Source organism: Neofelis nebulosa, chromosome 13 (assembly GCF_028018385.1).
Source record: "Neofelis nebulosa isolate mNeoNeb1 chromosome 13, mNeoNeb1.pri, whole genome shotgun sequence".
In the NCBI taxonomy this organism is placed as follows: domain Eukaryota; kingdom Metazoa; phylum Chordata; class Mammalia; order Carnivora; family Felidae; genus Neofelis; species Neofelis nebulosa.
Window position 1 is genome coordinate 60366627 of NC_080794.1, and position 15671 is coordinate 60382297.

At 36.6% G+C, this 15671-nt stretch overlaps 1 protein-coding gene across 1 annotated transcript in view; it reads right to left on the reverse strand.

Annotated features, from left to right (window-relative positions):
* Positions 1-15671, reverse strand: part of TM9SF3 (transmembrane 9 superfamily member 3) — a 69928-nt gene that overhangs the window by 14063 nt on the left and 40194 nt on the right. Inside the window, exons 9-10 of the mRNA XM_058697333.1 lie at positions 12420-12550; positions 1741-1880 (exon numbers count right to left, since the gene is read on the reverse strand). Of these exons, the coding sequence (XP_058553316.1) occupies positions 1741-1880; positions 12420-12550 (271 nt within the window). The remainder of the gene's footprint in view (positions 1-1740; positions 1881-12419; positions 12551-15671) is intronic.

The window sequence follows — 15671 nt, forward strand, 5'->3', positions numbered from 1 at the left end:
CCCAGCATCCGGCACAGTATCCGGCATATAAAAAATACTAAACTACTATCTCTGGGATAAACAAACTAAAAAGATGAGAGGAAATCAGTATGTGAAAGCTGGATAAAAAAAGAAAACCTTAAAAAACATTTAATCTAGTCTTCTTTCCTCCTTTTATAGGAATCCAAGACCCACAGAGGTTAAAAAACGATCTTCCCAAGATAACAAGTCACTGAGAGCCAGATCTAGTATTCAGATTTAGTGCCCATGTAACTTTATAAAGAAAATAAAGATACACACGAGCCTTCCTCCACCTGTGACCCAGGGTGTGCAAGGTCACGTGTTGTTCCTTCCTCTCCTTCACCAGTCCTAGTGACCTAGAGTCTAACCTTGATTTGAAAAAGAAAACGGACTTTAAAAAACAAAGCACGAAAGTTCTCATAATCACGATCTAAGGAAAAAAAAGAACATGGACAATCCTAACACTCCAACAGGTCACCCTCCCTTATAGGTGCTGTTTTATTCGGCCTCCATTTCAATGTCTATATACCTCCAAGTCTACAAAAGATTGTATATGTAAGTCTCTGAATATAAATTATGTCTATAATGAGGTAAACTACCTAGGAACAGAGGCTTTTCAATGTATGAATAGACAGGGTCTACTGTGCAGTTCTTTCTTATGCGATGGAGAATGTGACAGGTGTCCATACAGCAAGACTGCTCTGCTTTTGTCTGCTAGTAACAATCAGGAAATGAAGAATGCAGAATAGCATAAATCAGCACTGAAACATCCAATTTGCTAATTTCAAAAGGCAAAGTATTTCGTTTTTTTCCAATGTGAATCACAAAAATTAGAAATATAACATACTAATGACATCCCATTTCATGTCCAAAATTTGGAAAAAAAAATACAAATTATCTCAAGTTAAAAATCCATTAAGAATCGTAATTTCAAAGTTGACTGGTCGAATAAACTGTAAACTATGTTTACATTACTGCAGTTAAAGAATCCCTTCAGTTGCTTAACAAATACTCATCATCCTTTGTCAAGATTAATCTTGAATTCTGGGGGTTCTTAAGGACCCATTTTAGCCATAAAACAGAATGTATTTGAGAGATTCTATACTATCCCAGAAGTGAAGATAAAGAACATTAAGTCGGTAAATTATAACTGGTCTTAATCCTAATTCATCTTTCAACTGGTACAATGTATGCGGCTACAAATGTGTGTATTATTTAGAATAACAAAATATCTGGTAAGGAAAATCAAATTGTAAGCCAAGCGTTGGCAAACTTCTTCTGTGAAGTTTCAGACAGTAAATATTTCAGGTTTTGCAGGTGACAGGGTCTCACTCTCTGATGCTGCAGTGTAAAAGCAGTCCTAGATCTGCGAATGAACAGGCATAGGTGTGTTCCAACAAAACTTTACTTATAAAAATAGGCAGCAGGTCAATTCCGGCCTGTATACTACAGTAAATAAAACTGTTGCAGCTCTAGTTCCTACCCACCTCTAAGCACCAGTGTACTTATCAAAGCATTTAAATTTATCTGTAAATGGCACCAATATTCAGAAAGTGAAATAAGGATATAATTGATTACTACTGCGAACAATATAGGTTGAAGGAAAAAGTTAAAAAGACAAATTCTTAAGACAGTCATTCTTAGAAATGCATGCCAATTCAAAAAGTTATATATAGAGAATAGCCTTAAGAATTTCTATATTGTGAGAGACAATGATATAAGATTTAGCATTCTCTTTACCATTTTTTCTCCGGTATGGGACGAGGCACAGCATTGACACGACAAGGAAAGTTGGGCTGACCTGACAGATTTCGGCCAAGTATTGTACCAACAAGATTTAGAGGAAGAATAACGAAAAAACAGATGCAACAAACAGCCACCTGTAAATTAAATTAAAATGTGTGTGATTACTCAGAAGAGCATTTATAAAAATAAAGGGGACACCTAAAAATTTAAACACAATTTGACCACAAAATAAAACGTTCAAGTTCAATACAGGTTAAAATTGCTTAAGATATATACAAACGAAAAGAGGTGAAGAATGTGCATTGAAACAGTAGAACGGAACTAAATACAAGCTGAACGGTTTCCCGCCTACTGCAGCTGCTCACATTCCCCACCCTCCCATCTGGTGTCTGCTGCAGCCCTTTTTCCTCTCTTGATTTCACCTTTAGCTGTCATGCTTCTAACACATCCTTTACCTACTGTCACTATAACCAACTTATTTTATTGAGCTCCTAATATACACAAGGAGCTTTACATGTTATTTCCCTATGTCACAGATGAAGAAAATGAGACTTAGAGAGGCTAAGTAACTTCCCACGCCCACACAGCTGGGAGGTGGCCAGACCACCATTTCGGTTCAGTCTCAGACACCATCCATGACCGTTTCTCCATTTCACACCGCCTTAGGATCGATCTTAACAGAAGCGGATCTCTATTTACGTATCTATGGGTCATTACTAAAATGGCATGAACATTTTTCTGCCTATCAGTGGTTCAAAGTCCAAAGTTGCAGGGAAGACCATATGAGATTCCAGAACCAAAGCAGTCAGGAAAATAATTATTTCTGTGCTTTTCTTCTTTATATAAATCTGGGTACTCAAGGACTCACTCAAGCTCTTTTCCAGCCAGCATCTGGTTAAAACCACTTCATTATGAATTCCTACAAAATGGAAGACTGAACTGCATCTAAGATCTCTTCCAATTATACATTTTAGGTTTCTAATAAAAAGTAAAAGTGAGAGAAAAGATGAATAAAAATTGTGAAGAAACGAACAATGAAGAGGTGGAGGATAGAAAATCCACAGTTACCACACGAGGGGTCTATCTTTAAGCAACATGAGTGCAAACCACATCATTCTACCCACGTGTGTGTGTGTGTGTGTGTGTGTGTGTGTGTGTGTGTGTGTTTTAAATAAACCAAAGGGCAGAATCACATCCCTTCCAGGTAAAACTTGTATAAACGTATGAAAGTTACGAAAGCCCTGGAATTCGATTTTAAAGATCAGGCTTAGGAACTCAAATTATTGGTATCTCAATTTGGACCTATTAGTAATATGAATTTATGCTCATATAACAAGAATATGTGAAACATGAAAAATAAGGTTATATTAGAAAACATTGCAAATTATACGTTGTCTCATACATATCTGGGAGGATGAAATTTTGTTTATTTTTGGGAGAGAAAGAGAGCATGAGCGGGGGAGAGGCAGAGAGAGAGGAGGTGGAGATCCCCAGCAGGTTCTGTACTGTCAGCGCAAACGAACCAGATCGTGACCTGAGCCAAAATCCAGAGTCGGACACTTAACCAACTGAGCCACCCAGGAGCCCCTGGGGGTATGAATTCAGTCTCAATTGTTGCTGTTGACTGCTTTCTTAATTATTCATTTGCTATCATTAAGTATACAGGACTCATAAATGTTAATACACTGTAGTAGAGACCTATGTACTTTCCTCTTATTTTCCCAGGACTGTAATTTCAAATAAGAATTGAAGAGAAGCTGAAGAAAATAATTCCTTTGAGGAATGACATGCTCTAGGACAGTGGTTTTCAAACTATTGCACAGAACCCTCAGGTCTTGCTGAAGAGCTTCAGGAATTCCACAAGCATTTAATTTGAATATCCTTTGAAAACAGTGTTTAAAATATTCTGAAGTATAGGGCTGCTTGGGTGGCTCAGTCAGTTAACTCTTGATTTGGACTCAGGTCATGAGCTCATGGTTTATGAGACTGAGCCCCATGTAGGGCTCCTGCACTCACAGCACAGAGCCTGCCTGGGATTCTCTCCCTCTCTCCCTGCTCCTCCCTTGCTCGTGCACTCTCTCAAAACAAATAAATAAACTTGAAAAAAAAAATAAAAAGCAAAATATCTTGAAGTATGATTAAAAAAAATAGATTCAGAGGAGTTCTGTGTCAAACATTAATACACTGAAGCTATCATAACCAGATTAACTCATTTTCAGGCAAACCTGAGAACAGTTTCTCCTGATGTGTCTGTATTTGGATTTCTCGTAAATGTGTTATTGATTAGGAAGGTTTGTAATGCTACACTGGTCTTTGGTTCTCCCTCCCCTCCCATCGATCCCATTCGGGCCTGTACATATTTGCTATTATTAGAGTTGTACAAGCAAATGTACTATAGCACATATGCGTGGCAGGCAATTAAGTGGCAAGCAACATGAGGGCATATATTGTCTGTGTGCTCATTCAAAGCAAAACGACAATAATCAATAAAGGAATCTATAAACAGTCTCATCAAGACATTATCAACTGTTCGATATCTGTTTAATTTTTCCCCTTTGCTTGTCTGTTTTCTTATACATGACAAAAAACGTTAGTCGTTTGTTAGAACTGTTAGTGACTGAACTGTGAAACCAATTTCCGACTCCTTTATGTTCAAGTTCTGGATGAGTTTACTTGAAGAATTACTCTGAGACTGTAAGGCAAGCTGTTAAAAAAAAGTCACATGAATCAAATCATCCGTGAAGTCAGGATTTTTCTCAAGACTGAGATTTAGCCAAATAAACTGGTTACTGAAGAAGATATGACTGAACTCTTACTCATACTCCTTTACATTAGATCTGTATTCATCACAACTTTACTGCTTCTCATTAAATATAGAATGTTACGATACTGAATTTGCAAAAATTTATTTATACTAAAGGATTCATGTTGATATCTATTTTCTATATTGGGCTTCCACATAGTTTCATTTTAAAATGAAATTTAGCAGTTAAGACTTAAAAAAAAAAAAACAAAAACCCATTAGTCTACTACACCCGTGAAAGCTCTGGGGCTCAAACAGATACAGGGCCCTCCCCTGGCCTCCTAGCCACCATGCACGGACTAACAGCGAAAACAGGTAGGGAAGTGCAGGGGTTGGGAGGGTGGGGGACTTACTCAAGGCTGAGGGAGTGATCTACACTAAGAGCAAGTTGGAAACAAGTACTGCCTATCAGCACTTAATACCCCAAAGTGTACCAACTGGTCAGCTCCTCTAATCTGTCACAAACCAAGAATGTGGCTAGTACTTATTCCAGCTCTGCTTCCAAAGTGGCCTTTTATGAAATCTGTGTTGTAAATGGAATGAATGGAGAGGGAAAATGCATCCTGAGAGGAGTTGTTTTGGAATTCTACAGAATATAAATTTTATTTATGGTGATAGACAATAATTGCTTTTAGGTAAGGTGATTCTCAGGTAATAATATATTGTCTTACCAGTCATTATGTTTATGCATTTCTTCACCACTCGCTCAGACTAGACAATTTTTATCACTCTTTTTCTACTCATACATTTACGCCTTTATGTCTATAAGCATTTCAATAACAGGAACTAATAATCAGAGTACCACTAACTCAAACACAAAAGCCTGTAAGAAGCCTTTCTATTTTATGAGATTATTCTCAACATGCTAATAAATAACTTCCCATTCTGCTTTTCGAGCTATGTCAGTACTCTAACAGAAGAAACATTGAAGTTAAAAACTTATTTGATGAATCTAGCATCATCCTGATAGCAAAACCAGAAAAAAAGAAAACCACAGATCATATCTTTCATAAATATAGATGCAAAAAAACCAAAAAACAAAAAACCCGACAAATCTTAGCAAATGGAATCCAGCAATATACACAATAGATAATACATCATACCAAACAGGTTTACTGAAGGAATAAAAAATTGGTTTAAGATTCAAAAGTCAATATAATTCACCATATTACCACATTAAAAAATAAAAATCATAGATTATCTCAAAAGATACAGAAAAAGCCACTGCAAAATCCAACTTCTATTCAAAATAATTACAACAAAAAACTCTCAGCAAACTAAGCAGAAGAGAACTTCATCAACTTGATGAAGGGCACCTGCAACAAAAATACAGGTAACATTTTACTTGATGGCACAAGACTGGATGCTTTCCCTCTAGGGGGAGGAACAAGACAAGAAAGTCAGCTCTCACTGCTTCTGTTCAACACTGCACTGGGGGGTTGTAGCCAGTGCAACATGGCAAGAAAAAGAAATAAAAGGTATATAGATTAGAAAAGTAGAAGTGAAAGTGTCTTTATTCACAGACCACATGATTATCTATGTAAAAAATCTTCAGGAATCTACAAAAAAAGAAATCAGAATAAGTAACTTTAGCAAAGTTGCAGGATGCAAAGCCAGTATACAAAAATTAATTATTTTTCTGATATTTTAAAAATACCATTTACAAGTAGCATGAAAGATATGAAATACTTCAGGGTAAATTCAATAAAAGATGTACAAAATTTAAACAACAAAATTTACAAAATGTTGCACAGAAAAATTAAACTAGGTTAAGAGATATAAGATATACTGTGTTCAATAATTAAAAGATTCAATATTGTTAAGATGTTAGTTCTTCCCAAAATGATCTATAGATTCAATACAATCCCAATCAAAATCTCAGGGTTTTTTGTATAAACTGACAAGGTCATTCTAAACTTTAGATGGAAATGCAAAGAACCTAAAAACGCCAAAACAACACTGAAAAAGAAGTGATTTCAAAAATTATAAAAAAACTGCAGTAATAAAGAATGTCACACTGGCATAAAAACATGACAAATTAATCAATGGAAGAAAACAAAAAGTTCAGAAATGGATCCACCTTTATATGGTCAGTTGACGATCAACAAAAGTGCTAAGGCAATTCAGTAGAGAAAGCACATTTTCTTTTTAAGAAATGTTCGAACACTAGTCATAAGCAAAGCAAAACAAAACCCTTGACCCTTTCTTTACTCACGCAAGATACAAAATTACCAAAAATGATCACTGACCTTAAATGGATCATATTTAAGAGCTAAAATTATAAAATTTCTAGAGGAAAACACAAGAAAGGCTAACTGATCTTTGGTTTGGCAAAAGGACAGAAAAGCACATATAAAGAAAAAAAAATCAATAAATTACACTTAATTAAGTTTGCTCTTTAAAAGATACTTTTTTGGGTTTTTTTTCCCTGAGGGATAGAGAGCTCCAGCAGGGGAGAGGGGCAGAGGGAGAGAGAGAGAACCTTAAGCAGGCTCCACGCTCAGCACACAGCCTGACACAGGGCTTGATCCCATGATCTTGGGATCGTGACTAGAACAGAAATCAAGAGCCAGATGCTCAACCGACTGAGCTACCTAGGAGCCCCATCAAAAGATATTCTTAAAAGAACAAAAAGACAAGCCACAAAGGGGGAGACTAGATTTCCAAACTAAGACAAAGGTCAAGTACGTACAATATGCAAAGAACTCTTCCACTCAACAAGACAAATAACCTATAAAAAAACAGGCCAAAGATTCATTAAAAAAAAAAAAGATAGGGATGGCAAATAAATACACAAAAGAGCTTGAATGTGATTAGTTATTAAGGAAATGCAAATTAAAACCACAATGAGACACCACTATGTATCTCCTAGAATGACTAAAATTAAAAAGACACATCAAGTGCCAGAGATGATGTGGAGTGACTGCAACTTATCCTATACAATACTGGTGGGAATGTAAAATGACAAAATTGTTGTAGAAAAGTTTAGTGGTCTCTTTTTTTTTTTTTTTTTTTTTTTGAGTATAGTCAACACACATTGTTACAGTTTAGAAGTTTCTATTAAACTATATTGTATGACTCAGTCATTCCACTGTAGTTATTTGTCCAAGACTACTGAAAATATATCCAACACAAAGGCTTGTATATGAATACTCATAACAGTTTGATTTATAATAGCCCAAAACTGGAAATAATGCATTAATAATTGGGACCAATAATCCCAAGAATGCATTACTGGATAAATGGGTAAACAATTGTGGTATATCCATGGAATACTACTGAGCAATATAAAGCAATAAACTTTAATACATGCAACATCAATGAATCTCAAAATAATTTTCTGAGTGAAAAAGGACAAAAAAAGAACATATTATGTGACTGTATTTAGATAAAATTCTAGGTAATGCAAACTAATCTATGATGACAGAGAGCAGATCCATGGTTACCTGAGGAGGGAAGAAGAAGGAGGAAAAAAGGGGTGAATTACAAAGGTACACAGAGAAACTTCTGGACTTCATAAATACCTTCTTTTTTTGACTCTGGTGATCGTTTCCTAAATGTATACACATATCAAAACTCAACAAACTGTATACTTTAAATACATACAATTTATCATGTATTAATTATATCTCTACACAGCTGTAAACACACACACACACACACACACACACACACACACACACACACACACACACAAGACATAACATATTCTACCTTCACCAGTCTCAGCATAAAGCATAAAGCTAAAATTCCTTTTGGCAGAAAAGAAGGAAAGAAAATAGACAAACAAAAACAAATCATCACCACAGCACAACAAACAAAATGTGATTTGAGTCAGTTACTCTGCAAGAGTCCTGGGCTTCTGCTCTGTATGACAGGGATAACACATGTCACTAGCTCTGCCTATCTCTTTGGGTCCTTCTCAAACCAGATAAGGTAAGAAAGCTTTTGGCAAACTACAAAATGCAACACACATGTATCTCTCTTTATTATAATTCGTCTGGTCAAATTTGGCACATCGTTTCAGTCAGGTGAGACCGGTTTTAGATGTTGTCTTCATCATTCCACATTCCTAGTTTTCTCCTTGATCTCATGTCCTTTTTCAACTTAATCTACAATTCATTACGCCTTTATACACATCATTAACAATCATCTGAATTGGTCAAAGTCTACTCTACTGAAAGACATATGTGACATCTTATTAGTAATATCATTCTATTTCTTTAATTCTATAACTATTTACACATCTACCTGATTGTACTATTCCACCTATATTTCTCTATCTTGTCCAACAAGATCAATACTTTCCGATCTTTTGTTCTTATCTACTAAAACCTACCAAAAAGAGGAAATGAAGTTGTTCTAGTATTTTTGTCTTCATAAATCCATAATATCTCCCAATGTTTATTATTTCCAGGATTTAAAAGACAAATTTTAGTAACATTCTAGTATCTTGTGTTTCATCAATTCACCACATTTTGTAAGGCAGAATCCACTTTCTTCCTTTCCCTTCTGGAAAAGTAAATTTGCCAATGTCCAGTTTTACAATGCTTCTGTTCTCTTACAGTTATTCAGACATCGCTTATCAGCATGATCTCTCAGTATGTCTAAAAGGTCACTTACATAAGCAGCAAACTTACAGCTAAGGTAGCTGTGGAGTCCTGTACCAGGAATCCCCTTCCCTTTCTTAGGCTTCATTTCCCCCTTATCAGGGATTATTTTCCTCTTACCTTTTCTTGTTTAAAGGTTATTTTGTTTAATAAAAAAGAAAAAGAAAAAGAATGGGTTAGAGCCATTTTTTCTTCTACTCTGTTACATCACCTGATCCCATGTAATAAGCCTGTGGTCACACTAGGAAAGTATCTTTACAAAATCCCAATTTGCCTTAGCATTTGTCAAAAGTTCAGGTTAGGTAACAGAGTTTTGTTTTGTTTTTTTATATATATAGATCTTTATTATTCCTTTACACTTAGGGATATTCTACTTTCCTCATAACCTTTGAGAGATCTAAAATAGTACCTGTTCATTCGCCTTGGTCTCCATTCTTTACTACGGTAATTTCTGATCACATATCATGAATTTCATTTTTGAGATATGATATGAGCTCAGATTATTATTACTACCCTCTACTTACATTTATCTTTATTAAGCCAGGAAGATTAACAATCGTTCAACAAGTTTAATCTGACACGGATTTAATGGCTTTTATGTGTAATTAGGTACACCTGAGCAGAGAAGTTGGGGTCTGAAGACAAATTCTGCTCACTTTCAATCTTGGGCTAGTCCTGGTGACAACAGCAGTATTCTGACAAAATTCCAGATCCCAAGTTGGCAAAACCCTATTATGTGGGTGCTTCTATTAAGGCAGGCAAAAGCCTGAAATCACTTTCACCAAAGTTGGATTAAATCCTTAGCTACAAAGTATTTGAGAAAACAGAGAACTAGAGAAAGATCATTGAGAAAGGGCTCAATGTCCACGAGATCGAAGGAATGGGGGACAGAAACAGCTAAGGCCAGGGGAAGAGCATACAGGAGTATCTGAAGACTGATTTTCAAACAAGGGTGTCCAGTTAAGTAGGAGCACACAGCTTCTCAGAAACATATGGCTTGGGAGCCTTTCGGCCGAGAGGTCCATCTCCAGATGCTGGGAACCAGAATCAGGTAAACGCTAGTGACTGGATTTAAAGCAAAACAGATTAAACTGGCTTAAGACGAAGCCATGAGCACTGAAATTACTTAAATTCCCAAGGATTCTAATGTGTACCTAGGGTTGAGAGCCATGGAGATTTTGACACTGTATAACCACTTCCTTCATAATATCGACAAATAACTAAAATACAAATTTCATTAGTTAAAATACTGAATGGACAGCTGGGTCAAACATTCACCTCAAGTTCTTAAATTTCATTTTCTAAACAAATTTTGATACTTTCTAAAGGAGAAAAAAAAATGTTAGACTACACATCTGATTAAAACTTGAGGGGGATGAATGTCCTTCATTCCGAATTTGGAAACAAATGAAGAACAAGGTACTTCAGGTGCCTGCTCGGCATCAGCAGCCAGTCTTGCAAGTGCGAAGACCACTTTTATCAACCTGCTTCGGCTCAGTACAGAGTCTGAAACTGTATTCTAATAACTAGTAATCATTAAATTATCTAAAGGCAAATTACACTGAAAATTTAAAACCCTCTTTACAAGCGGTAAAATTTAAAATTTTAGTGAAGCAAAGCAACTTTAAAATATAATTTTCACCACATCAATTCAAAACTTTGAGGAAAATTATAGCAGAATCTGAATTTTAACTTTTAAAGCACTATGAAAATAATTAATTCAGCAGATGATCTTTAAGAGATAGTTGAGGCCCTATAGATACTTTCTAATGGCCTGTAACTATTATGAAGCAAATTCTTTTCTAGTTCTGAATGTAATTAATTATGTTACCCTTTCCCAACTATCATCACTCACTTTGGATTGCAAAAAAACAAAAACAAGAATGCCAAATTTTGAAGCAATTTTCAAAAATATTTCCAACTAAAAAGTATCAAACATTTAGTAAAAATGTATAATGCAGGATCTTTGAGAAACCCAGGTTATAAAACAACGAAAATCACCTGGAATTTTTATGAAACCATTTGACAGAAAACCAAAGATCAAAATTCAGAAAGAGATATGGGTCCAGTTACAGTTCTGCCAATATTTGTATGACCTTGACCAAGTTACACAGCCTCTCTGAAAAGCAGTAACCATGGTGCACCTTGCATACATGTGCATAAGAGTGTGCACATGTCTGCACAAGCGTACATTAAAAATAAGTCGGGGCACTTGGGTGGCTCAGTTAGTTGAGTGTCCGACTTCAGCTCAGGTCATAATCTCACAGCTCATGAGTTCGAGCCCCACGTCGGGCTCTGCACTGACAGCTCAGAGCCTGGAGCCTGCTTTGGATTCTGTGTCTCCCTCTCTCTCTGCCCCTAATCCACTCTCATTTTGTCTCTCTCAAAAATAAATAAACATTAAATACATATATATATGTATATCTTTAAAAACAAAATAAAACAAAACATTGAAGTCTGCTCCAAGCCTAAAATTCTGTTTCTAGTAAAAAGGTAACAACAAGGGGCGCTTGGGTGGCTCAGTCGGTTAAGCGTCTGACTTCAGCTCAGGTCATGATCTCACAGTTCGTGGGTTCGAGGCCTGCGTCGGGCTCTGTGCTGACAGCTCAGAGACTGGAGCCTGGTTCAGATTCTGTGTCTCCCTCTTTCTCTGTCCCTTCCCTGCTTGTACTCTGTCTCTCTCTCAAAAATAAATAAACATTTAAAAAAAAGGTAACAACAAGAACAATTTGGAAGCTGTGGGTTACCTTTGTAAAGCACTGGAATATATCTGTGTTTTAGTTTTAATGTAGTTAAAAGATCCAAAATATTTCAAAGTCTGTGATTACAGGTAAGATATGAGATAGGGTTTTAATGTCTGTAGCAACATATCAGTATAAATGTTTTCAGTGTATACTGAAAAAAGAAAACGTATTATGGAGAAGCTTCACTTCCTACCACTACCAACGCACCCACCTATCACCTTAAGACACCCTCATTTTTTCGTATGTCATTATTCTTCCTCTATAATATATTCACTAGTTTCTCCCATCTCTGATAAAAAGTATAGTATTCTCTCGTCACACGTAGAAGTCGGACTTTCACTTCACTGGTTCACAGAATCAAGAAACAGTTTTCTTCACCTAACTTTCTGTGACTTGTCAGGGACTGGCTGCAAATGCCAAAATTCTTCTTACTAAGAGGTACTTCAGAGAGACAGCAGGCCTCATATTAGAATGCTTATACTTTTCCAGTTTAAAAGCAAGATTCAAGCAACTTACCATCGTTCCAAAAGGAATGGCTCTTGAAGCATGGTAATAAATGGCTATAAAATTGATGAAGAAGGCAGTGCCACACACCATAGCTGGGATAAGAAATGCCCCAATAAACATCTGCTTTATCCATCTCCTTCCTGAAAGAGAAAGGAAATAATGAAAATCGGAGGTGAGGGGCATATATTAATGTTCATAAGGCACCAAATTATTGTTTCTTTAGTGCCAAAACATTTATTTAAAATTCTCATGTAAACATCTTAAAATCTGACACTCTAATAATTGTTTCAGGACAACAGCTATTCAAGTATGTCTAATGCAAACAGCTTTTGAAGTGGATGCACCAGAAAAGAGCAATGGACTAGTCAAATGTCCTAATTTTCTGTCATGATATTGCCACTGAACTGCTGTGAATTTTGGTAAGCCACTCAATATTTCTGGGCTACAAGTCGGCCTACATAGGCGTTTTCCAACTATTACTTGGAATTCGGGAGCTTCTTGGAGGTGCCCATGAAGTCACTGGTGAAAGAAGAGCCCCAAACCCTGTTTTAACCAGAACAAGTCCATTTTCAACAAATTTACACAATGGAGTTCATGTAAGCTTTCATTTGAAAAGAGGATTACACTGCTTAAAAAAAATTTTTTTTTAAATCCTTAGTTTAAGTTAACCCAAATTAAATTACCCCTAGTTAAGTTGAACTTACCCCAAATTTACTTTTAGCTGTAATTATGATTATAAATATATATTTAAATTTGTTTCAAAAGGGAAAAACAAAAGAGTGTGTTTCATGAGCTCTCTCTCTCAGCAATTAGAACCACTGATTTTAAGTTTCACTATTTCTTTGTACCTCTTTGTACTGCCAAAATTCTATACAGTGAACAACTGTTATTTAAACAGTCAAAGAAAGGAATGTTTAAACTATGTAATCAAAAATTTTAAATCGTGTGCCTATTGATCAGGAGAACAAGGAGCGATCTTTCTAATACAGCAGAGTATACGAGCAGGCGCACTGCCAAGAAAGCACCTGCATACTGCTTAGGAACAAAACACAAAGATTTCATACTGGATCGATATTACAATTCAACTCCACAACCAAAAGCAATCGGGACCCAAACAGAAAGTGCTATAAGTGGGGCGCCTGGGTGGCTCAGGCGGTTAAGCACTGGACTTAGGCTCAGGTCATGATCTCACGGTTCGTGAGTTTTAAGCCCCACATCGGGCTCTGCGCTGATGGTGCAGAGCCTGCTTGGGATTGTCTCTCTCCCTGTCTCTCTGCCTGTCCCCCACTCAAGCGTGCGCGCGTGCTCTCTCTCTCTCTCTCTCTCGCGCGCGCGCGTTCTTTCTCAAAATAAATAAATAAAAACTTAAAAAAAAAAAAAAAGGTAAAGTGCTATAAGCAAAATAAGCAATACCCTAACTTCTGTTTTCTTCCATGTGAAGCTCTTTCAAACATCCATCTCATAAAATTACTATCCCAAATCTTGACATTCTTCCAGAAAAACTCCTTGATTTTGAAGTATCACCTCTATATACTCTATATTATTTCTTTCTCAGGTAAGTTTCAAGGGCCCCTCCTTTCCACACACAGACTCAACATTCAGCATTTTAACACAAAAACAACACAAAAAGGGTGGCCATTAATTAAAGTATTATTTTTCCTATTTAATTCTCTCTCTTTCTCAGCACTATCTTTTCCTACACTTTCCATTACCTGCTCAGATTCAGAACGTGTTAATAAATTCCATATTTAATTCTCTTACTCCCTTTCCCTCCAACAGTCACAAAAAATCCCACACACATTCCACTGGGTACAATCAGTAGCCCAGGCATCTACACTGTGCTTCCTGCTGGTCCCCTGCAACCTTGGAGATTCTGGTCAAGTTCCAGGCTACCCCTAGTTTCAAACTGGGTCTAGAGGATTATCCAGTACACTGAGGACAATATGCAGACCTTCGCTGTAGTGCAATGAAGTAAGTCTGAAAAATTCTCAACTCTCTGGGTTGACTTCTTACATTAACCTGGCTTTTAGGGATCGCTCAGACAAAATTATCAGTACACGATCAAACCTCCTCAAGGCACTGTCAATCAGAAAATAACCTTTAGATTATACATGGTAACATCTGATACTCCTAGGTTTGAGTCTGAACTCTGCTTTCAAGAGTTAAGTGTAATAAAGAAAAGTGTAGCTAGGTGTTCTTAACTTGCAATCAAACTACAAGCAAATTTCTGTCCAAGAGTGAATAAATTTCCTGTTTTAAATAATGTTTCTGCTGTGGAGACTTTTCTGGAGGTCATAAAATGTAAATTTCTTAGCCTAACTAGTTTTCACATCAAATTCAAAGCCGAAGTTGACTCAGGCATCCTGATTTCCTTAGGATGGTAATCAAGTTATGATAAGACTTGTTTCCTGGGGCGCCTGGGTGGCGCAGTCGGTTAAGCGTCCGACTTCAGCCAGGTCACGATCTCGCGGTCTGTGAGTTCGAGCCCCGCGTCAGGCTCTGGGCTGATGGCTCGGAGCCTGGAGCCTGTTTCCGATTCTGTGTCTCCCTCTCTCTCTGACCCTCCCCCGTTCATGCTCTGTCTCTCTCTGTCCCAAAAATAAATAAAAAACGTTGAAAAAAAAAAATTAAAAAAAAAAAAAGACTTGTTTCCTGTAGCTAAAGGTATATAAGACATTGAACAGTTAACAAAAATAATTAGCAATCTATGATACTCCCTCAGGCAATCCAAAGAATTATTTACACTGAAGGTACAAGTCACATTAAATCTAGTAGGACCAATAAAAAGAGCAATGGTAAACCAGGATATACTGGAGGAATTTTAAATGATCCTATACATGCTCAGAATGCCAATAATCTATCTATAAGACTAGTCGACTAAAAAGCAGGATCCCTTAATGCTGACATTGTTTCAGATGAGCTGGGAAAATCACATGAGAAAGTCTCTATCCTTAGGAATATAATTTTAAGGTCTTTCAACAACCCTTCAGTCATAAACCGAAATACGCAAATCTACTTTCAGTACTTTTCTGGCCCCAATTACAGGGAAAATAAAAAAATGTGAAAACCCTTGAATGCTACCACAGAAAGAAACACCATGGAGCAGTACCTTTGTATCATCCCTGTATCTCCCATCATTTTCAGGTCACAAAAGTAGAGAAGCAAGGGAGTATTTAAGATGAAGTGCTAATCTCAGCAAAAGATTTTGACAAAGAATAACAAAAATCTTAATGCAGGGTCCTTTGATAAATTATTTCAGAG